This window comes from Callospermophilus lateralis, chromosome 16 (genome assembly GCF_048772815.1).
Source record: "Callospermophilus lateralis isolate mCalLat2 chromosome 16, mCalLat2.hap1, whole genome shotgun sequence".
Taxonomy (NCBI): Eukaryota; Metazoa; Chordata; class Mammalia; order Rodentia; family Sciuridae; genus Callospermophilus; species Callospermophilus lateralis.
In genome coordinates, this window is record NC_135320.1 from 21,265,516 (window position 1) to 21,290,703 (window position 25,188).

General features: G+C 34.7%; 1 protein-coding gene across 2 annotated transcripts in view; it reads left to right on the forward strand.

Moving 5' to 3' along the window:
* Positions 1-778: 778 nt before the first annotated feature.
* Ubxn2b (UBX domain protein 2B) overlaps positions 779-25,188 on the forward strand; it is a 31,568-nt gene continuing 7,158 nt past the window's right edge. For both annotated transcript variants that reach the window (XM_076835466.1, XM_076835467.1), the window contains exons 1-6: positions 779-908; positions 7,020-7,123; positions 11,942-12,086; positions 14,545-14,628; positions 15,711-15,820; positions 18,001-18,138. In XM_076835466.1, the coding sequence (XP_076691581.1) occupies positions 825-908; positions 7,020-7,123; positions 11,942-12,086; positions 14,545-14,628; positions 15,711-15,820; positions 18,001-18,138 (665 nt within the window). In that variant the 5' untranslated portion in view covers positions 779-824. The remainder of the gene's footprint in view (positions 909-7,019; positions 7,124-11,941; positions 12,087-14,544; positions 14,629-15,710; positions 15,821-18,000; positions 18,139-25,188) is intronic.

Below are 25,188 nucleotides of genomic sequence, written 5' to 3' on the forward strand. Positions count from 1 at the left end.
GTGATCTTCTTGCACCTGCTGTTGTGCCTTTGGCTAAAAATAATTAACACGCCAAAGCAGCATATTTGGCGGATATATTTTCTGAGCTCCAACATTTGCATAGTGCGCACAGTAGACACCAACAGAATATTCCCCCTTCAAACCCACCCCACGTTTCTCCTATAACACTTCCTGCAAAACTCTACCAAAAATTACATGTTATTGTCTGTTTACATCTATCTTTTGCCCACTAGATTGTGAGATGCATAATGACCGGGCCTATTTCTTTTTGCTTTCATATCGCAAATGCATAAAAGTGCTCGGGATATGACAGATGTTTAAATAAATCCCAGTTGAATAAAGAAGGATTAATGGTCTCCAGTTGGATTGTAAGTTTTCAGGGTGCTCTTTGCTCCCAATACCAATCCATGCTGTGAAGGCCATGTGCTGTTCAGTCCTTGACAGGGAGGAGAGAATCCGACTACCAATAGGCAGGTGAGGTCGAATGTTCACCTGATCAAACATCCAGAGGACGTTTTCCTAGCTGAATTAAGGAATCGGCAAGTCATCGCTGCTCTTTAGGGCAGTCTACAGCGCCTTCAAGCGTTTAGCAGCGTGAACTCCAGACTGAAAAGCCGAAAAATATTAAGCAAAGTAGACTGACAGGTGAGAAAGCGCGGGCCGGACACAAGCGCTCGGGAACGAAGTCGCAGGCGCGCTTCGTGGAGTTCCGCCCGGTCCCCGGGAGTTCACGGCGCGGCTCCGCCCCTTCTCGCAGTTGCTAAGCAACTACCCCGGAAGTCACAGGAAGCGCGTCCGCGGCGGGCGCCGCGAGCGGGCGGAAAATGGCGGAGGGTGGTGTTCCAGAGCCGGAGGAGCAGGAGAGGAGGTCTTCTAAGCCAGGGCCCCCGAGCGCGCGGGACTTACAGGTGCGCGAGTTGCTGAAGCCAAGTGTGCTGCCGCGGGCGGGGCCGGGCCGGTGACAGCGCGAGCGGGCGTGGGTCAGAGGCCGCTTTAGACCGGCTGAGCCCTTTCCCGACTCCCTCTAGGGATGGAATTGAGACTCCTGCTTGGGGGGTCACTCCAGGGAAGTGCATTGCACCCTGGTGGATTTGGAAACAGGTGCCCAAGTCTCTCCCGGGCGCACCTCGTCCCTCTTTTACCCCGTGTACAATGCACGAAGCAGCTGTTAGTTTGCAATGGCATTTTGCGGCTTCGGGCGAGCTTCCTTCCTGAGACTTGGGAGAAGGAATTAGTATGGATGGTAATAAATCCGCAGACACTTAGAAAGTAATAATGGGTGCTGGCTTTTTCTTGTCTCGGTTGCCCTTTCTAACTTTATTACTTAAATGTAAAAGTGGTTCCTTTCCATCAAGTACCTTTTTTGGAAGGGGGGGTGGGTGAGCTAAAGCAATTCATCCTACAGACGCGTGTGAGGTGATTGTGAAGAGTGTTCTCTAAAACAGTGCACTTAGAAATGGGGGAGGGAAGTAAAAACTTTGTATTGTTATAGGACACTGACTTGGTTGGCTAAATACCAGTGCACCAAATCTTATTGTTTATCAGATTCTAACACCACTTGGCTAATGCTTGTCTTTTTTCTGCCCTCTTATAAAATCATTGCTAAAACTCAACAAATAAATCTAAGGAGATGTCATTAAAAATAAATGCGATTGAATCCACAACCGTTGACATAACGTTGTATTTATAGCCATATTTTGATTCTACTTCTTTGAACAAACATACTGACCATCTGCCATGTAACTTACTGCTAAGCTTTGGGAAATGCAGAGATAAATAGGACATCTAACCCATAGTCTGTGCTGGAATACTGTGGAAAGTTATTAAATGAAATTGTAGGAGGCTGCCAATTTAAGGAGGGCATCTAGATTGGGCCCAACAGACCAAAACATACAGAACTTAACTATAACTCAGCTTTGATTGGTTACATGTGGCCCTGTGCCCACTTAAGTAGTTAAGCTGTTAATGGTTGATTGACCAAGCAGTAGCTAATTAAGTTTTCTGTGCCTCCCTTTCATTTTTCTATAAATGTTATAGGATCACATTGTTGCTTGGAGTTTCCTAACCTGCTTTGGTTTTTGGGAATCTCCCCTTCATAAGTTGTTTTGCTTGGCTTTATTTTACTAGTAAGTAAATTCTGCTAAATCTAGTTGGTCTGAGGAATATCCCTTTTTAAACAGTACAGAAGTATAAAAGACATTTCTACCTTTTGGAAACCTTCATACTTTTTTGGAGAAATAGGATAACATTTAATGATGTATCATTGAGGACTGAAAGAAGTAGTCATAAGGCAGAGAATTTGGAGAATGAAGAGATCATTTTAATGTTAGATGAACTCAATGATAGTTCCAGTGCCTGTAGTTTTTTTCAGTAGTAAATAAAAGCAAGGGAAAGACAGCTTCTATTTACCTCATCTTTTCTAATATAGAACTAAGAGCAGTATGGGGTGTTGAGAAAATGAATTAGTGGCTAGATCAACTTTGGTTTGCATTTTGGTCGTGCCACTTCATAGTTGTGTGAATTTAGGAGAAATGTCTTAACTTCTCTCAGCCTCATTGTCATCATTTGTGAACCTAAGGTGTGATACTGATGGTGGGGGTGTGGGGATTAAGTAATGCCTATGGAGGGACTCCACAAAATCCCTATATTATCCTTGGGCTCAGCCCTTTTACTATGTAGTCCCTGTTTAGTGCCATTAAAGTTAAAATAACCTCAGACCCTTTTCTAATTTAAACCCACTTCTTTTTATGTGCACAGTGAGCACTTGCTATTTGGCAGATTACTTACATACATACTTAATCTAGTGGATTATTAATGATTTGAGATGTTCTGATAGATGTTAATTTTGAGAATACCGTCATTTCCCCCTAAATTGGAAGATTCTTTTTTCATCTCCTATCTGCTTTATGGTAGGTAGGTCAGTAGGAATGTAATTAATTTATGAATGTGATTTGGTATATCAAATACTGTATTTATTGATAATCTTTCCCTTAGAATCTAATTAGAATATAAAAAGACTTGTAAGAAATTTAAAAATAATGAAAATGATTATTATATCAAGAAATAAAGTACATTAACAAAGGTTAAAATAATTGGATAATGTTTTTCCCAACTGGTTTCATGGACATTGATTACTTATGGATTATCTTGTTTAATCTAGACCTGTATAAGTGGAAACCCAGTTAAGTGCAGTTTTCAGTAGATTCTTCTTACTTCCCTCCTTATAGCTCCCTGTAGGGAGGGGAAATTCCTGGGACAGGTTACCTTGGCAACAGGTTGGAGCAGGGGCAGGTTCTTGATAAGATCCCTCAGAGGACAGTCTCCAACTTCCCAGACTCACTCAAAATTGGCCTCCTAGATCCAACCTGACTGGATTTGCCTATCTACACTGATTGCCTGTCTAATTCTGGCTTCATAATTATGTTCTGTGGGAAAGTTTGGGCTAGTAGTATTAGTGATGAGAGTAAGTCTAAAAACATCTCTGCTGCTTACTAGTATTTCTGAATGTTTGCAAGATCTTTATGTGTTTTGGAGCTCTTCAGTTCATCCACACACAGGGTTTAGCTTTATAGTTCATTAAGATATTGTTTGCTTCTGTCGAAGTTTTCCTCCAGAATAACATCAAAAGGAAAAATTTTCTGTTCTTAATCCTTTGCTTCCATATTGAGGTTGGAATTTGGGGTAGAGGGTGGATTAGGGATAACCAACATTAAGGAATTGGATTTGAATTAATTGGATGATCTTGATAATACTGTAAGTCAGGAAAGATTAAGAATGTCTAATACTGTGTTAAATTTGCTGCAAGTATCCTAATCATGTTATATATCATTATTCTGTAACATTGTTTCTCAACTTTAGTGTGCATCACCAGGAAGACTTGTTAAAGCAGGTTGGGCCTTGCCCCAGCTTTAATTCATTAGAAATAGAGTGGGACTAGAGTATATGTATTTCTCACAAATTCCCAAGTGATACTGGTGTAGCTATTCCGGATAATAAAACCTTATTATATCCTGTAGCACTTATCACCATAAGGCTGAGAGCATAAGTATTGCTAATTTCTTGCTGCATACTTGATTGTCTTTAGTTACTTTGCTTCAGTTTTGTTTTTCCATTTTTTAATTTGTTTTGCTTCAGTTTTTAAAGTTCTTCACATATCAAATTCTAAAGGAAAGATTATCAGTACAGGTTAAGTATTCCCATAGCCTAAAATCTTGGGACCAAAAGTTTTTCAGATTTGGTATTTTTTCAGATTTTGAAATTTTTGCATAGATTTTACCAGTTAAGTATCCCTAACCTAAAAATCTAAACCCCAAAATGGTCCAAAGTCTAAAACTTTTGGAGTGCCAGCATGATGTACTCTCTCTGTATTATAGAAACCTTTTCTTAAATTTTGAGATTTTATTGTTAGTATGTTGGTATTGACAGTACTTCAATTAATTTTGATCAATATAAAATAATATTTTGTTTTTGTGGTGTCATCTGCTATATCAAATATATAAATTACACTTTTAAAGTATTTACTAATGAATTTATGTTATATGATACAACATGGCATCAACTTCCTCTAAATATCATTTATTTACCTCTAAGGTAATGATATGTCACAAGTAACTAAACCTTTCAGCCAGGTAGACTCCTTACTGTGGTTATCATTTTTCCAGTATTCTTATTTTGTTAATATGTTTCACATTCCATGGAGGCAAAGGCATTATTTTATTTACTCATTTATTTTTCAGAAGGAAAATATTATTTGACTGGCAGCATTTATTCAGATTTTCTTAAATCAGAAAACAAGGAAAAGAAATATAGCAAAATCTCAATTAAAAAAATATATATATATCTAAATCTGTATCTGATTCATGTGTTAGTCTTTCAAAACTCAATGTGGATGTTAAGTGCCAAATAAGTACTATCTTAGAAATAGCTTGGGAATCTTAAAATGTAAGAACAAAAGTACACAATTACAGATCGAGAGCATCCCTAATCAGAAAATCCAAAATGCTCCAAAATCTTTAATGGTTTTAACACATGAGTTTTGGATTTTGGAGCATTTCAGGTTTTAGAATTTTGGACTAGGGATGCTCAACCAGTAGATTCTGTGCAATTATTTCAAAATCTAGACCTTTGAAGCCTAAAGCATTCTATTACAAGCCTTTCAGTTAAGAGACACTTAACCTGTAATGACAACATGATACTTCATATAAATGTTGTTAAGGAGATAACATATACTATGAGGATTTAGAAAAGAAAGATATTTAGTTAAGAAAAAAAAAAAAAAAGCTTTCACATAGGTGGTTTGAGAAGGCCCAAATACAGATAACATTTGGCATCAGTGGGAATAGGAATAACATAAAAGTAATTCTTAGAGCTGAAATAATATAATCAGCTAAGTAGGAAATCTACCAAAGTACATCATTCTGAATGAAGAGATTTCAGGGAGGTAAAATTGCTGAAACCTTTACATTCACATCATTGTTCACAGGTTTTTTTCCCCCTTTCCCACCTCTTTGTTTTTTCAAGGGTGGGATAATAAAGAACAATAAGCAGATACATAGGTAACACTACTGGAAGAAATCTTAGGAACAACGAATCATTGATACAATCAGTGCAAAACATTTTTAAAATAATAATCTTTTAGGAATGGAACCAACTTGCTTTGTGCTTTATGTACCTTATGAAATTTTTTATAGACATTTAAAGATTTGAGAACTAAGGCTAAAAGAGCTTAGGTAATTTGTCCACAGTTGCACAGTAAGCACCTAAATTAAGATTTGACTTCAGTTCTTTAAGATTACAAAGCAATTTATAATTTGAATTAGAAATCTAAAATTCCATGTTAAGAGTATGAAAATAGTTGTACTTTTGAGGAGGTAGCGTAGGGATTAAAAAAAATAGAAAAAAGTAGAGCCTTTCATTTTTGTTTTCTTTTATGTATAATTTATAAGTCTACTACTTCCATCTTCAACAGGTTGACTCTTCCCTAATCCTTGGCTCTTCTTTTTGTACTGAGGAAAGAATTTAATTCATGGAAATGGTTTTCATATTTCCTGTGCTTCCAAAAGGAGCACTTTATCAGTCTTGTTTGTTTTTGACCAAAAAATCCTAAGAACTATGGTTATGCTAGTTGTAATTAAATAGCCTAGCCACAAAGGACATTAAGGAAAAATTTTGAGTTATTGTCCAGATGTCAAAAGTGAAAAAAAAAACTGAAATATTGGAAATACCGTTTTTGAATTCCTTTTCTAGAACAAATATGGTTTGTTTATTTCATTTTGAAGATATCCAGATATATATCTATAATGTATAATTTGGTAAGATTGCTTTGTAACTGGTACATAAACCATATACACACACAAACACACTTAATTCATTTTCTTATTTCATTTTCAGAATCTCATTGTGCTAAATTTGATGAAATTTTATGTCTGGTAGACTTTTAAACAGTATTTTTGGAAAAAATTTATGTGCTTGAAATTTGAAAATACCTCAGTTTATTTTAGGAGGTCTGATAAAAAAGCCCATATTCATGTGAAACATTTTCAAGAATTCTTAAGACTTCTCACTCCCCAGATAGCCCACTTTCTCCCTTGAATATGTATGCCTTACTTTCCTAAATAAGTCTTTGCCTCAAAAAAAAAAAAAAAAAAAAAAAAAAATATATATATATATATATATATATATATATATATATATATATATTAAAAGAATTGGAGAATTATGGAGAATTATGTAGATATGAATTTTTAAGTGAATTCTTACCTAATATGGATTTTGAAATTTGGTAATTGAAAATAAGCAACTGCTGTGACTTCATTTTGCATTTATAAATAGAATCTTGAATAATTTTATGAAATACACAATGAGTATATTTTGGAAGGGTTTATCTTTTGAAGCAACAGTCTTCATTTTTTCTTTAGAAGTCTTTCCCACTCAATTTCAAATTAATATTTCTACTCATAAGTAATATAGGAGAGTTTATTTCCAGTGTTAAGCTTTATAACAAGTCTGTTATTGTGCAGTTGGCCTTGGCAGAATTGTATGAAGATGAAGTGAAATGCAAATCTTCCAAGTCTGATAGACCTAAAGCTACCATCTTTAAGAGCCCACGAACACCACCTCAACGGTAAGCTTTGTTTTAAAAAACTATAGCCCTTTTAAACTTAGTAATCCCAAATTATCTCAAATGGTCTTGGGTTTTTTTTTAAACTATGTTTTCTTAAAATTAATATTATTACTATTCTTATTAATATTACTATTCCTAAAATTTTTATAGTCAAAATGCTAAAAGAAAATTTCCTTAAATACCTAATGGTAAAATAGGCATCATATGAAATAATGTCTTGAATGCTATTTTTCTTGGGCACAATGGTTCCTTAATTTTTTTTTTTTTTTTGAGTCATAGGACTTATTGAGGATCCAATGAAACCTGTGGGCCTTCTCCTTCCAAAGTAAAAATAATGTGTGATTTCATCAGATTTTAAGGGTTCATTTGTTTCTTAAAGCCCATCCATGAAGCTGTCTGGCTTTTTGTTGTCCGTTTAAGACTCTATAAATTCTGACTCTACTTCTGTAGTATCATGCTTTGTCTAATAAACTACCTCCTGGATAGTATTTGCTATTGCCAAAATCCCTGAAGTATAAAGAGAACCAACTGTGGAGATTTAAGAGATGAGAATCAACTGTACTTTATTGCTATGAATGTTTTCATTAACATATTGTCAGTACTAGAAATCTTATCCCTGTGGAGAAACTTGAGTTTTGTTATTATGTCTTGTTCTCAGAAAGTCTGTAATTTTATCAGAAGTTAAAAAGTTAACTGGAAATCACTTTTTCTTATTTGTCCCTATACGTTCTTTTTGTAGGGGAGATAAAAATGACATGTTTTTCTGGACCTGAGTAAAAATAAAAACAATATTGGTAACTTCTCTACCAACTTTTTATATTAAGAATTTGAAACCCACAAAAAATCAAAAGATTAGTTCAACGAGTGAATGCTGTTTATAATTCATATGTATTCACCAATCATTACTGTGTTAAAACATTATAGTGGTGCATACGCACTCTCATTTGTTTTACTCAACTATTTCAAAGGAAATTGTAGGCATCATGGCACTTTACCGCTAGGTTCTTCAGCATGCATCCTCTAAGTACACACATCTTTGTAACCTTATTAACATTATACCTTAAAATATTAACAGTGATGCAATGAGATATTGTCTTTACTCTTATACTTCTTACAGCCTTTTCTTGGGATTAGGATCCAGCCAAGAACCATATACTGATTTTGATTATTCCTATTTTGAATCTTTGAAGCCTGATCATTCTCCCTTCCTTTTTATTGTTTGTTTTTAGCTTACCTACATAATCTAAACTTTATTACGTTGACTTTTTAAAGAGTCTAGACCAAATGTTTTATAAAATGTTCCACCTTCTAGATCATTGTTTTCTCATGATTAGATTCTTGTTAAAACATTTTTTTCAAGACTACTAGATAAGTGATACTGTTTGCTTTTTATTATATTACATCAGGAACCATATAATTTCAAGTTTTTCCACTATTGGTGAATATGTTAACTTGGTTAAGGTGCTGACCACCACATCACTCCATTGTAAGATACAGTTTTTCTTTTGTAATCAGCAAGTTGGTATCGTGGCATGGTTTGAATATCCTATCCTATCATTTAATTCTTATTTGTTACATATAAGAATATATACATATACGTAGAAACAACATAATTTTTTATTGCTTCCTTAATTTATGCATTCTCCCAAGTTTTAAAAGTACTGAATATATTTTTGTATGCCTAAGTTTTAATTATTAAATATTTGGTTTTTGCTTCCCCAGTTTGAATATATTTTGAATGACTTAATTTACTCTTGGTGTAGCAAATCCAAAATTTGAGTTTTTATAATAAAAGATAAAAGTATTACTAATTTTCTTGCTGTCCTTTATAATCCTTAAGATATTTCAATCCTTAAAATATCAGTGGTTTTACTTTTTTTTTGCTGACATAATGTTGTTGTTAATAGTTAGATAATGTATTTTGTTCTGGTTTGGTTTTGGTGCTAGGGATTGATCCCTTATGGTATGCATGCACTCTGCCACTGAGCTACACCTCCAACCAATAATGCGGTTTTTAAGGATTTTGTACCTCAGATTTTATCTCTAGAATTTTTATGTATTAAAAGGATAAACTCCCTTAAAAGGTGAGACTTATTACACTATTTTTAGTCACCTAAGATACAGTGTATAGCAAATTATTGGCAATCTTTTTTCTAAGTGATATTTTTCTAACACTGAAATATAAGCTTTCACATTCAGTATCACCATTTGCCCAGTGTCATTGTATTTCTATTGTTTATTTAGTATAGAAAATATTGCTTCTGTGTCTACCTCCTTGAACACTGTTAGAAATCAAGACTGTTATATGTTCCTTGTCATTTGAAACTAATAGATTTTCATTGTCTGAAATTTTAGACATAATATTTTTGTTTTTAGTTTATAAGAGAAGGTATATAATCCACAGAAAAACCTTCAAAATACAGTCCAACACCTACCTTAACATATTCACCCACAAAAATCTACATATCACACATAAAATTTAACTGTCCTCTACGAAGTTGTATTCTGGTATTGTTTTCAGAATTAAATGAGATAAATTGTATAAAGTGCCTAGTACACCATTGTACCTTAAAAGATTATTGGACTCTAGCTAGGTTTGGTGGTGTATTCCTATAATCCCAGCAAATTGGGGAGGATGAAGCAGCTGGATCATGAGTTCAAAGCCAGCCTCAGCAAAAGCAAGGCACTAAGCAACTCAGCAAGACCCTGTCTCTAAATACAAAATAGGCCTGGGGATGTGGCTCAGTGGTTGAATGTCCCTGAGTTCAATCTCTAGTACCTAAAGTAAATAAATAATAAAGATTATTAGAGTCTAGGCAAGTAAAGAAGACAAGGAACAAAATTCCAGGCATAGAGGAGTTTATAATCAGAATAACAGGAGAGATAGGAACCAACATTTATATGAGTCAAAAATAAGGTTGAATATTAAAAAAAAAAAAATGTTGGATAAGTTCTTCATGAGTCTATGACCTGTGTTCTCTCACACAGGGCCCCACATTTAGAGCCCTGTGCTTCATTTAATGCTTTGCTGTTTTGAGAACCTTAATAATTTTTTAATAAGGGACCTATATTTTTATTTTGTACTGGCCCAAGAAATTATGAAGCCAGTCATGGATATAGCCATATGATGGACATCCTGGAAAGCCAAAAAATGAGTTGCATAGGAACTATGGGCACTAGTGATATAACTTAAGTATTTGGGTAATTATTAAGAATTAAAGAGACTAGCAAAGGAGAGTATACTCTTACACAATTCATGTTAATTTTAGTTTGTTAAAAAGTGCCAGGTTCATGAAGTTGTGATTCCTTTGTTCTTAGAACTACTCCTGTGAGTATTTCTGTGTGAATTGACACTTGACAGAGGAAGGCTTCCACAGACTCTTGCTCGGGGTAAACTTAGTACTTCTCCCTAGCACTGTTGGGTACTTCTCCCTAGCACTGTTGGGATGAAAGTCTGCCTCTCCCATAGCAGTTAATGGGGTTCTGCTAGTATCTACTTGTTTCTAGTTGAATTTTTTCCTTTGACTTACAGTGAACTGAGAGTTGATCAGCTGTTCCCTCTATCCTGTTCAGTTTTGTGTTTGCTAATTCTGAAAAAAAAAAAATCTTGAAGGTGTCCTCTATTCCTAGTCTCCAGTGCTGGGGATAATCTCCTCCTACCCCATGATAGTATTGTTTTGTGAGTCAGTTCAGTGTGAATTTGGAACTGGAATGGAAGGTATGAGTAATTAAATATGTGAACTTTGATTGGCATCGTATACTATAAGTCTCGATGGGGATACTTTGGTTATATTTAATGATACCCTTGATTGAAAAAATCTTGGAAGTAATCTTAGGTAAAGGAAATTTTTGTGTTTCCCCAGGAGCATTTATAAAGTTGGATGGGGATAAGTGCTGCATAGAAAATACACTGAAATTAGTCAGTGCATAGAAAATACACTGGAAAAAAACTGCACATGATCCAAATTATTTTTTTTAACACAGGAAATCATAATGGAGTAGGTCTTTTTTCAATCTAAAAATTTCTGAGGAATAAATCCTTTTTGTATAGAATTAGATGTTTACATTGTACAAATCTAGATATCTCTTCACTGACTAGGTTGCTACTAAGTGTGGATTCCTTGGTGGGGAAGACTAGCTTCTGATTGTAGATAATGCTTTTCCTCACTACATCAAAAGAGCCTGATTTTTTGAAAAGAGGTGCATTTGATTATCAGGCACAGAGAGCAGAGGGAGGAAGCAAATATATCATTTGCTATGCTACATGGGGAACTTGCTATCAGAATCTCTGTAAACTCAGTGAGAAAGTAATGAAATAAGCCAGTCCCAAAAAACCAAAGACCTAATGTTCTCTCTGATTTGTGGATGCTAATCCTTAACAAGGGAGGGTGGGGAGGTGAAGTGTACAAGTTCATTGGATTAGACAAAGGAGAATGAAGGGAAGGGAAGAAGGATGGGAATAGGAAAGACAGTAGAATGAATTGGACATAACTTTCCTGTGCTCACATATGAGTTCACAACCAGTGTTAACTCCACATAGTGTACAACCACAGGAAGGGGATCCTAATTGGAATGGGTTGCACTCCATGTTTGCATAATATGTCAGAATTACACCCTGCTGTTATGTATATCTAAAAATAACAAATTAACAAAATAAAAGAAAGTATAGGAACTGTCTCCTATTTGATCTTTTTCTTAATCTCTTTTAAAAATTAAATACTTCACAGGAGTCAAGAATGCCTCGTTTAAATATGTAGCTTCTTATAAAGTAGCTTATGTCTGTTCTACATTTTTATTCATGAACTATACCATTTAAAGGTTTTATTCGGGTGAACATGATGGTTTACATATTGTTCGACCATCGACTGGGAAAATTGTGAATGAACTTTTCAAAGAGGCACGGGAACATGGGGCTGTCCCTCTGAATGAAGCCACACGATCTTCAAGTGAGGACAAATCCAAGGTTAGTGTTATTTCTGTGTCTGATTTCATTAATATTATTTGCAAGCATTGTTTTTATAACCGTTTGCTTTAAATATTTCATTTTATGAGATTATAATCTAATAATGACTGAAAATTGAGGCAGTTTCTTAAATTTCTACATGATTTTTTTACCTTTTAATTTGGAAATAGGTTCAAAGGAATTTGCAACAAGAAAGGTCCTATGCATGTACCTTTCATCTAGTTTTCGCCAATGATACCATTTTGCATGATTATAGTGTAAGATCAAAGCCAGGAATTTGCTGTGGTTCCATATCATTTTATCACTTGTATAGATTTGTGCAATCACTAACACATTCAATAAAAGTTCTTTGTGGTGTTCCTTTTAATAATTATACCCACCACCTTCTCTCCTATCATCCCTAATCTCTGACCACTGCTAATCTATTTCCCATCTCCATAATTTTATAGTATTCAGAATGTGATACAAATTGAATAATGTATGACTTTTGGGGTGCATCCTTTTTCACTCAGCATAATCCCCTTGAGTTCCATCAGAATTATTGTATGTTTCAGTACTTTGTCCCCTTTTATTCCTGAGTAGCATTCTATGGTATGGATATAACACATTTTAAGTATTCATCTGTTGAGGCACATTTTAGTTGTTTCTAGTTTAATTTGCATTTTCTTTTTCATGTGCTTATTTGCCATTGTCTTTGTTATCTTTCTCAGTGAAATGTCTCTTTATGGCTTTTGCCTATTTTCTTTTGTTGTTTTTTGTGTTTTAAGACAGGCTCTTGCTACATTGCCAGGCTAGTCTCAAACTTTTGGATTCCAGCAATTCTGTTTTCTGAGTAGCTGGGACTACAGGCACACTTCAACTTGCCTTGTTGCACCCATTCTCTAACTGAATTGTTTTGTTACTGTTCAGTTTTGAGAAGTCTTTATATATTTTAATCAATATGGATTCTTGGGCACACATATGGTTTGCAAATACTTTTTCCCCGACACTGGAATTTGTATTTTCTTCCTCTTAATGGGTTATTTTGCAAAGCAAAAGTTTTAAATTTTAAAATCCAATTTATCTTTTTCTATTATGGATCATGGTTTTGATATCTAATTTTCATTTACCTTTAGGTATAAAGATTTTTTCCTATTATCTAGAAAAGTTCTATAGTTTCACATTTTATATTTAAACCTATTGCCCATTTTAAATTAATTTTTACAAGGCATGAGATTTATATCAAAATACAGTTTTCTAGATGGGCGAGGTGGCACACGCCTGTAATCCCAGTGACTTGGAAGGCTGACACAGGAGGATCCCAAGTTCAGAGTCAGCTTAGCAACTTAAGCCCAAAGCAACTTAGAGAGACCCTGTCTTCAGATGTAAAGAGAAATGACTGGGGATGTAGCTCAATGGTTAAGTACCTCTGGGTTCAATCCCTGGTTAAATATACATACATACATACATACATACATACATATATACATACGTTTTTCCCCATAAGGATGTCCACTTGCATTAGCATTGTTTGTTGAAAAGGGCTCTCTTCCTTCCATTGCATTGCTTTAAACAGCTTTTATAACTATATCAACTGATACAGTATTGGTATTTCAAAGACTTCAAGTGTCTTTGTGCATATATTTTTATAATCAGCATTTCTTAGTCTATAATTCCTCCCATCAAAATTATCTGGGGAGGTTTTCTAAACTACCATATGACTTTGAGGCTCAATAGATTTGAGTTGTACCTAGACATGTGTTTTGAAAAAGCTTTTCTGATAATTTTGGTATTCATTGTTGAAAACCACTATTCTAAATGAAACCTAAATGTTAGTCTTCATTGTTTGTCAACCACTTGAAATTCTCTTTCAGTCAGGCCTTAAGGTTATTTTAGTTTATATCAGTTCTCCAATTCTGGAAGAAAAATATGGAATTGATATGATTTAGTTTATAGAAAAAAAAAGCAATGTAATCATTAAAGACTCATTCAAGATATAAATGGTGATTAAAAGAAATGCTATTTTACTTCATAACTTATTTCTACCTCAGGAATAGAAGACCTTGTGGTAAGTACTACAAAAAATACAATCATAGCTAACTTCTTATACTTACATAAACTTATAAAGTGTGGAGCCTTTTTTCAAGTTAGTGTATACTTATAAAATCTTTTCTTTGTTCTGTAAAGCTCTTATATGACATCATAAAATGTTTTCACATGTTTATACTTGAAAATACATTTCAGTGTATAAATGCATATCTTAGTTTTAGACACTAATGTTTTTGAGACAGACCTTAATTTCTTACTTAAGTACACTTTTCTATAATAGAATAATTTTATACTACTATAAAATTTTCCTAAGAAGTATGAACCAATTTGGTAAATTATAATTTATCTAGTTTTAAAATATCAAATGTTATAATAACACTTAGCTTAATATGTCTTGGTAAATTTTTAACTCACTTTCTGTGTATTTTAGTCATTTACAGGTGGAGGATACAGATTGGGTAATTCCTTTTGTAAGCGGTCTGAATATATCTATGGAGAAAATCAGCTGCAAGATGTAGGTACAATAGTCACAATGAAAATGTATAGGTGTTTGCCTTCAGTACTATTTATTTTAAGATTTAAACTTAATATCTTAAATGAATTACAGTAGATGGGGTAGAGAGAGAAGAGGGGAGGGGAGGGGAGGGGGGATAGTAGAGGATAGGAAAGGTAGCAGAATACAACAGTTACTAATAGGGCATTATGTAAAAATGTGGATGGGTAACCGATGTGATTCTGCAATCTGTATACGGGGTAAAAATGGGAGTTCATAACTCACTTGAATCTAATGTATGAAATATGATATGTCAAGAGCTTTGTAATGTTTTGAACAACCAATAAAAAAAAGAAAAAAAAACAAAATCAGTGAAAAAAAATAAAAAATAAACTTAATATCTTTTGTTGTTTTTAATTAACATTTAATAAAAGGACCAATATGTGGTTTTCAGTCTCAATTTTAAGGTTTTTGAAAATCTCATTCATGCCTGGACATAGAGATTCATAACTAGTTGAAAGCATGTGTAATTCACTGTCAGAATTAACTTACATGTATAATAATTATTTTAAATTATATTCTGTAATAGTAATACAATGAGCTGGATTGTAAACATAGGACACCTAAAGTCATTCATTGTTTCTGTTGCCTTTGGAAATTTTGGAGTTAGAATTTCATTTTAAACATTAATAGTTCCTTGGGGTGTCACTAGAAGTTCAATCTTGCCTCTTGGCTTGAATATTTAAGCTCTGGAATACAGAAGAGTTTGGGTAAGGTGGAAGAGAAGTGTAGGAATAGCAGGATGGCAGCTGGATGCTGTCTTGTTGCTTTTGTTTTCTCAGTGTCACATGAGTAATTATACTTCAAGTCCAGGATCCACCTGCAGGACCTTTAGTATTTGCAACCTTTGTCAATTTGATAAGCTAAAAATAAATCTGCTAAGCAAACACACAGGGTTTCATGTCTTTTAACTATGAATAAAGAATAGTGCAAATGGCTCTCTATTTAAATAAATAAATGGTGTAATATGTTTTGAGAGACCACATTTGAAACTTAAAACTATGGAGATGGGTTTTTTAACTTTTTATTTCTGTGTCCAAAAGGTTCAAATTTTGCTTAAACTGTGGAGCAATGGCTTCAGTTTAGATGATGGAGAATTGAGACCTTACAATGATCCAACAAATGCTCAATTTTTGGAATCTGTTAAGAGAGGGTAAGATATTTTATTTGTATTCTATTTGTTAGTTAGAATGGGACTTTTTCATTTTTATTTAGTTTTTTTAAACAGACTACCATTTAGTAGTGCATTACTAGTTTTTAAGAATGGGCTACTGGAATATATTCGATAACTGACTACTGGGGAAATGCTTATTTTTTTTCTTTGTGGGGAAGGGGCATTGGATATTAGCCCCATTTTAAATCTGATGAAACTGTGGATTCAACTCCAAGAACAAACATCTTAATGTAATAAGTCATTGTATTAATGAGCACGTAGCTGCCCATCTACTAAGCCACTGTCCTGCTTACTGTTGACAGGGTGACTCATTGCATGTATGCCTGAAATTCAGCATCTTATATTAGAAAGCTTTTAAAGTGGCATTACTACTGGCAGAAGATTTCAAAAGGTTAGTTTGAAGTTATAATTTGTGGAAATAAACCATATATATATATATATATATATACAGTGCTCTGACCCATCCGAAGAACATTGTAACTCACCGGAGGCCTTTCTTGCTAAAGGATGGGAAATCAATTGATTTTACCATAATAAAAGCTCTTCTGCATTGTGATTTCACTAGCTGATAACGGGATTATTATTATTATTCCTAGGGTAGAACTACAACTAAATGCGTAAGGTTGACTATCAGTTAGGAGATTTAAATAGCAGTAAGGGACCAGAGTAGATTATACTCTGTAGAAAATTGTAGATGGGGCCTTTCGAGGTGATGAAACATGTTCAGGAAGAGTGGCTGAAGTGGCTCAATTCTTTGGAGTTGAAGTGACCAAGACGGAAAGGCATTTGAGAAGATGAATTAGCATAAGTTTTGAAATAAATTCTGCACAGATATTGTCGGGATACCAAACAAAGGCAAGATATGCAATAAACAGTATACTGAACTCACTGAGAAGGTGGGTAGCAGTATATGATGGTAGCAAATACTCAAGTCAATTCTATGGACTCAAAAACTTACAGTCACTGGGAAGAGCTGGGTGGGGGAAATGTCTAACTGCTAAGTGAAAACTAGTATTACTGTTGAAATTGATACTAATTTCAAGATGGTAAAAAAAATATTACTATCAAGAAAAATTTTAGAAAAGTCTCTTTGAAGAAAATGAATATCAGCTAGTAGTTCTTAACTATAAAAACCCATTATCTCTTTTTTATGGTATTTTTAATACTGTCTTCATTATCTTAAAAGAACTTATAGATCATTTATATTCTGCTTGTACACATTATTTCTTTTAAAAATGGATATGTTATCTAAAATATATTGAAGAAATTAAGGTAAAGAGTTTATCACAATTTGTATTTCAGTTTGTAAATGTCCAAATATGAGCACACCATAAGAGTAGTTAGACATAAGTTACAGACATTTATAGTAGTTAGTGTATACCTCTGTGCAGTTTAGCACTTCTCTAAATGTGACAAGTATAAACAGAATAATGAGGCATGTGAAGTCGTCAGCTTAATTACTACAAGTGACATTGCATTCAAGGACTTGATCAAGTTCTAGACAAAACAAAATGCAATCTTCCCTTGGTTTATATGGTAGATATGCCTGGAAATGTCAAAATATATTAATGAAACACCTCAACAAGTGGATTTTATTTGTAGGACAGAAGTAGATTTGGGGCTGAGACATAATACAGTGTTGTTATCCATGTGAATCTCTATCTGGGCACATGGTAAATCTGTGGAACCCAAGACAAGTCTTTGTTGTGTAAGACAAGTGCCCCCTTTGCCTGTAACTCACATCTCCTGCGCCTGATGCTGAATGACAGCTGTGCTCACCAGTCACCTAGTGATTCAGGAACACCTGTATTAGTTTTCAGAACTTCCTTCAGGGAGCTTAGACACTTAAATTAACTATTTGTCCTCATAGGAATTTTCTAATGCTAATTTAGCTATCAACTGCTATCTTACAATTTTAAAAATTTGGTTGTCACAGTGATAGCCAAAACATTGCTTTGCTGAGAATAGCTAAGAAACTGTGAGATAAGAAAGAGCAACTTGAACTAATCATGGAAATTTTTATAAGTTAAAAACTGTTGGTTTTTAGTGTAGCTTATAATCGATAACAGTAATCTCAACAATGTAGGTTAAGTTTTGAAAAACTTAACTAAAAGCTTCCTCCCCACTCCTTTTTTATTTTTATTTTTTTGTTTTTAAAGAGAGATTCCTCTGGAGCTTCAGCGACTGGTTCATGGTGGCCAAGTGAATTTGGATATGGAAGATCATCAGGATCAAGAATACATAAAACCTAGATTGAGATTCAAGGCTTTTAGTGGAGAAGGGCAAAAACTTGGAAGGTAAAATTCCTACAATGAGAAAAATTCTTCTTTGTTCAACCAGAATTTTCTTTGAGAATAAAAATACCAAAATGACTTGGGCAGTAAAAACTGAAGTATGAAGACCTTACTGGTGGAATTATATATGCAGAAAGGGGAAATTACTAGGGGATGATATTGGCCAGATTACATTGTGTGCATATATGAATATATAACAACAAATCCACATCATAAGTAGTAGTTAGACATAAGTTACATTCTGTACAGCTATAATGCACCAATTAAAAAGAAGGGGAGAGAAAACAATGAATCAAACTTGCAAATCTGATATTACTAGCAGGCAATATTTAGTAGTGATTATCACATTCCTGGTCCTCTAGGCAATTTGCATGCATTAACTCAGTAACAACTCTTTGATGTAGAGAAATATTATTACTCCATTTTGCAGATGCAATAGTTTTCCTTAGGTGATTGAGTTGCTCATGAGCTTATGGGATTCAAACCCTGACACTCTGCAGTCTGTACTTTTCACCACTACTCCTTGTTTCAGATTCCATGGTTTCAAAGGAAAATCATAAAGAGTTGTCAAATAGATAAAACAGTGTATAACCTACATCACAACTTTAAACATGCATATCTACCATAAGTAATCAATAAGCTGTGTTCCTGCACTAAATAGGAGCAGTGTGCTTAGATGAGTGGTTTCCAATGATTTTTAAGCACCCACATTTTTTCTTTAAGTTATGAAAGCCCAATATGCAAAACCTGAGCTGCTCATAAATCTTATACATTTGTAAAAATTACCCTCTATCCACATATTGTAGATGATGTGCAATTGTGGCATTGGTGATGTTTCCAAAGTATACATCTTTCGAGCATCTTTCTCCTCCCCCACCTTTTCAGTGCTGGGATTGAACCCATACTAGGCATGCTCTACCTCTGATCTATATCCCCAAGGTCTTTGTCTTGTGCACACTATTTATTCCCTTCTCCTTTCTCAAAATAGGAAGGAATTTAATATTGCTTCTTTATACTTTGCTACTCTTAGTCTCCTTTTCTGTGTACTTTTCCCCTGCTAGAAACTGGTTCCTCAGACATACCAGGGAGCCTGGAATTTTCATTGACCCAGCTTTATTTTTTAGGATTCAAACCTGTCACTACCTGATCAAACTGTACTTGGAGTTTTTCTCCTTCATTTCTTCTTACTGCCAACACAAGTCAGGACCACCACCACCACCACTCCCAGCCCGCAATACTGGGGGTTGAACCTGAACCCAGAGGTGCTCTACATCCTAAGCCCTTTTATTTTTTTATTTTGACACAGGGTCTTGCCTGTTAATCATTAGCCATATGGTCCGACTTCTGATTATAGAACCAGGCTGGCCTTGAATTTGCAATCCTCTTGCTGCCAAGTGACCAGCACGCTAGCTTCATACTAGAAGTCCTAAACATAGAAGTTAACTAGTGAGATCAAAGTAAAGACACATAAACTCAATTTACCTTTTTCTTGCCCAGCTCAGAGACAGCCCTTCCTGGCTCCTGCCTCAAGCCACCTGATGTGGTAGCGAGGTTTACACAAGAGATCAGCAGGAGAGAGGAAGAGCACGCCAGAGAGTGGGCTTTTATTGGGGAATAAGAAATTCAGGGGAAAATTCCATCCAATGAAGGTCAAGGGGGACAGCATTCCAAGGTCAGGATCAATGATTGGTCTCAGGGTCAATGGTCAGTCACACCCCTACAGGGAAGGGCTCTTGCACCTAAAAAGGGTGGGGATAAGTTCTGACACAGCTGGCCAGAAGACTTCACACCCAGTCAGGGAGGTACTCGATCACTTGTGAGAACGACTTCCCACATCCTGCCTCAGTCCTTCTGAGTTAGTGGGATTACAGACATGACCACTGTGCCCAACCAAGCTTCTCTTGCATTGTGTTATTTCTTCACTCCTCTTGTTTATATACCTAGGAAACAGTCCTCCCCCATCACCACCACATTTTTTTGTTTGTTTGTTTTAGCCCTTCTCTCTTTGGCTTGGTATTTATTGAGATTATGATTTTAATTAGAAGGAATAAAATGCCCAGTCATCTCTTTGCTACATACCTATTCTTTCTCTGTTAGATAAATTTTAACCAAGAATTAATATTGGAATATACATCCTTTAAAAAGTATACTAAATCAGAATTTAGACTGAAGAAGGTAGTATAAAAGAAAAACAGGGCTGGGGTTGTGTCTCAGTGGTAGAGTGCTTACCTAACATGTGTGAGGTGCTGGGTTCTAATTTCGGCACCGCATACAAAAAAATAAAAGGAAAGGTCTATTGACACCTTAAAATAAATAAATAAAACTACTGTTTTTTAAAAAAAGAACAACTAAAAGCCAATGGTTATAATATGCAAATTCAATTCGTGAAAATAAGAGTATTATCTGATGATAGTATCACAAATCTCATTCTTTTTCCTTGTAAGACAAATAGAGAAAATGACAGAAAAGAAAGAAATATCTAAAAGAGTGACCAAGATCAGTGGTGAGAATGCCTGTTAATCATTAGCCATATGGTCAGGGTTCTGATTATAGAAAACGATCTACTTGCTATTTAAACTAATAAGGGGTTTCTTACATGGTTTGTAAAATTTCTGGGAAAGACAGCAAACCAAGATTTTCTTGGTCAGGAGATAGAAACACAATATAGCACTATTCTTAGAAAATACCTCCTGCCCCTGTCAGCTGTCCAGTACCCACAAAGCTAGGGAAGAAGCACAAGAACATTCCATCATGATTTATGTAGAATAGCTGAATACCTCTGCCACCCTGGTGATCAGAAGAGCTACATAGCTTCCATTTCATAGGACTTATTTTGACCAAACAAGTTCAGTTGTCCCTTGGTGTCTACAAGGGTTTGGTTCTAGGATCCCTGTACAGTACATACCAAAATCCATGGATACTCAAGTCCCTTTATCTAGTATAGTCATGCCCTGCATTCTGACATCTCCGTCAAAAACAGATCACATATATGGTGATGGTCCATAGGATTATAATGGATCTGAAAAATTCCTATTGATTGGTGGAGTAGTCACTCTAACAATATCGTACTACATAGTACATGTTTGTGATGGTGCTGGTATAAACAAACCATCCATGCTGCCCCATACATAAAACTAGGGCACATACAATTACTTACAATGTATAATGTTTGGTGACCAATGACTAAGTTACTGGTTTTTATTATGTACTATAAGTTTTATTGTTGTTTTAGAGTGTATTCCAACTTAGAAAATTTACTATAAGGCAGTAGGCTGTGTTTATTGGTAGCAGTCTTAGACATCTCGTGTTTATCACATCTCTTGCTTACATTATTTTCTTTGTGCTTGATTTGATTTTATATATTGTTCATCATAGCTTTAGGTCGGACAGGCTATTCCATATATGTACGTTGTATAGGCTAGGTGTGTAAGTACAATCTGTGATCACACAGCAATGGAATCATCTAATGATACATTTCTTAAGTGACACTTAACTATTTTCTTATAACTTATACACATCCTCCCATACACTTTATCATCCCTAGATTACTTATAATACCTAATATAATGTAAGTGCTATGTAAATGGTTATTATACTTTATTTAATGAATAATGACAATCCATAGATGTAAGAACCCTCAGATATAAGGCAGGTGGTATAGGTTTGTTTGGTAAGAGGGTAGATTTATAAAAACCAAGCTACTGGGAGTCTGAGAAATGTAGTCTTTAAATTTTTCAGCTTCACATATATAGAAAATTTAAACTAGAAAGAAATTTGGGTGGTAATGTGAGCCTTTATACAGATGAACTCAAATGTTGATTGAGTAATATTTATAAAAAAAAGTGAAGGATCTCTAAAGTTTACATTAAGGTTTTACATTAAGAAATATTTTATGAGACAGAAGGTGGTAGAGCACATAAGGCCCCAAGTTTAATCCCCAGCACCAAAAAAAAAAAAAAAGAAAGAAATATATTAAAATAAAAGTTTCATAGTGAAGCTTCATATCCTTGGAAAGTAACTTTCTAATATGATTCATTTCCCCAGAGTTCTAGGCAATTGTTTACAAAACACACAAAAAAAGAAGCAAATAAAGCAGAAAGGGCATTTTCTTCCATGGATGTCAGTCTAATTACAAACTGAACGTTACATTGATGAAAACTAACAGTTTTTTATTGTGATATGCCAATAATTATGGGGTAAATTTAAACACAATAAAAGCATTACCCAGTACTCTCATGTAACAGAAGCAAACAATTCATAGATGGGAAATTGCACATTTCTATAATGAGAGAATAAATGTATTGTTCAATAAAAGAGCTTGGTGCGCTATAGTAAAACCCTAAAAATAAAAGACCTAGAAAACACAATCATTTTGATAGGGTGGATTATAAGACATTCACCAAAGGCTTTTGAACTGTAATGATATGTCGTAACTTGAAGCAAATCTCTTAATGCTTAAAAAAATGGTCATCTCCTGTTTTCCTAAGACTCTGCTGCCCTGTCCCACAAAGCCATAGCACATGAAGTTTGACTTCATCTTGGTCCCTGGATCCTTAAGGGTTCTCTTCTCTAATGCCTAATAGCCCCTTCCTGCTTTTCTGTTTTCTTATCCCAGTTTTTTGGCAGCCCTCACCTGACTGCAGCCTTTGAATCATCTGCTCTGGTGGCTTGGTGCTGCTGGGTATAGCCTCAGCTATGCTAGACACGTAGTACTGATTCTTCCCCATTCTCACAGGACTGACCCCAGAGGCCACTTGCTTTTCTAAGTCTTTGGTCTACCTGTGCTTCTCATGCCCTGCAGATTTCTTTGCTTCCAATTTTACTAAGGAAACAGAGCCTGACAGAAAATTTCTTTTTTTTTTTTTTTCAATTTTTTCTTTTTAGTTAAACATGATAATAAAATGTATTTTGACATACATACATGGAGTGTAACTTCCCATTTTTGCAGTTGTACATGATGTGGAGTTATACTGGTTATGTATTTATATATGAACATAGGAATGTTACATCTGATTCATTCTACTGTCTTTCCTATTTCCCCCTTTTCCCCTCACCAGTTCATTGAGACCAGCCCCCTACCCACGCCTATGAGTCAGCATCCACATATCAGAGAGAACATTTGGCGTTTGCTTTTTGGGATTGGCTTATTTCATTTAGCATGGTAGTCTCTAGTTCCATTCATTTACTGACAGATACCATAATTTTATTCTCTTTATGGCTGAGTAATATTCCATGTGTATATTTTCTTTATCCATTCATCTATTGGGGGGCACCTAGGTTGATTCCACAGCTTAACTATCATGAATTGAGCTGCTGTAAACATTGATGTGGCCTTATCACTGTAGTATGCTGATTTTAAGTCCTTTGGGCATAAACCAAGGAGTGGAATAGCTGGGTCAAATGGTAATTCTATTCCAAATTTTCTGAGAAGCCTCTGTACTGCTTTCCATAATGGTTGCACCAATTTGTAGTCCCACCAGCAATGTATGAATATACCTTTTCCACACATCCTCACCAACACTTATTATTACTTATATTCTTGAAAATTGCCATTCTGACTGAAGTCAGATGAAATCTCAGTATAATTTTAATTTGCATTTTTCTAATTGTTAGAGATGTTGAACATTTTTTTATATATTTGTTGACCAGTCATATTTCTTTTGTGAAGTGGCTGTTAGTTCCTTTGCCCATTTATTGATTGGGTTATTTGCACTTTTGGGTGTTGTGTGTGAGTTCCTTATATATACCAGGGATTAAGGCTCTATCTGAGGTGCGGGTGGCAAAGACTTTCTCCCATTCTATAGGCTCTCTGTTTACATTCTTCATTGTTTCATTTGCTGTGAAGAAGCTTTTTAGTTTGATTCCATCCCATTTATTGATTCTTGATTTTACTCTTGTGCTTTAGGAATCTTGTTGAAGAATTCCTAAGCTAACATGATGTAGATTTGGGCTTACTTATTCTTCTAATAGGTGCAGGGTTTCTGTCTAATGTTGAGGTCCTTGATCCACTATGAGTTTTGTGCAAGGGTCTAATTTCATTTTGTTACATATGGATTTCCAGTTTTCCTAGCACCATTTGTTGAAGAGACTGTCTTTTCTCCAGTCTATACTTATGGGGCCTTTGTCTAGTGTGAGATGACTGTATTCATGTGTGTTTGTGTCTTCTATGTTGCACAATTGGTCTTTGTGTCTGTTTTTGTGCCAATACCATGTTGTTTTTGTTACTATAGCCCTGTAGTATAATTTCAGGTCTGATATTGTGATGCCTCCTGCTTCACTTTTCTCAATGAGGATTGCTTTGTCTACTCTGGGCCTCTTATTTTTCCAAATGAATTTCATGGTTGCTTTTTCTATTTCTATGAAGATATTAATTCTGCCTATCCAAGAACTTGGGAGATCTTTCCATTATCTAAGGTCGTCTTCAATTTTTTTCTTTAGTGTTCTGTAGTTTTCATTGTAGAGGTGTTTCACTGCTTTTGTTACATTGATTCCCATATATTTTTTTCAGGCTACTGTGAATGGGGTAGTTTTCTTAATTTCTCATTCAGTTTATTCACCACTGATGTATAAGAACACAATTGATTTACATGTGTTAATTTTACTCTGCTGAATTTATTTATGAGTTCTAGAAGTTTTCTAGTGGAATATTTGGGTCTTCTATGTATAAAGTCATGTCATGTACAAATAGGGATAATCTGAGTTTTTCTTTCTAACAGAAACTTTATTACTCTCTGTATCCAAGTCTATTAATGTCTGTATTACTCTTCTCACCTTCATTGAATTTGAAGAAAAATGTGGTTTTCCTCCTATTTGAGGGAATTAGTACCCTCATATCCTTTCCTCTTATTTGCTTATAAATGTTGTTTCACCAATTAACTTCACTTTCTTTAAAAAAAAATTTTTTAATGTGAAGCTTAAAACATTAAACCATTATGTAAAAATATTACTATGGTTTTATCAATTGAATGACAAACAAAGTTTTAAGTAGCAAATAAGTGTGAGTTTGAAATCTCAGTGGTAAATTTAATTTTCTAAAATGGTTTGTTTAAACCA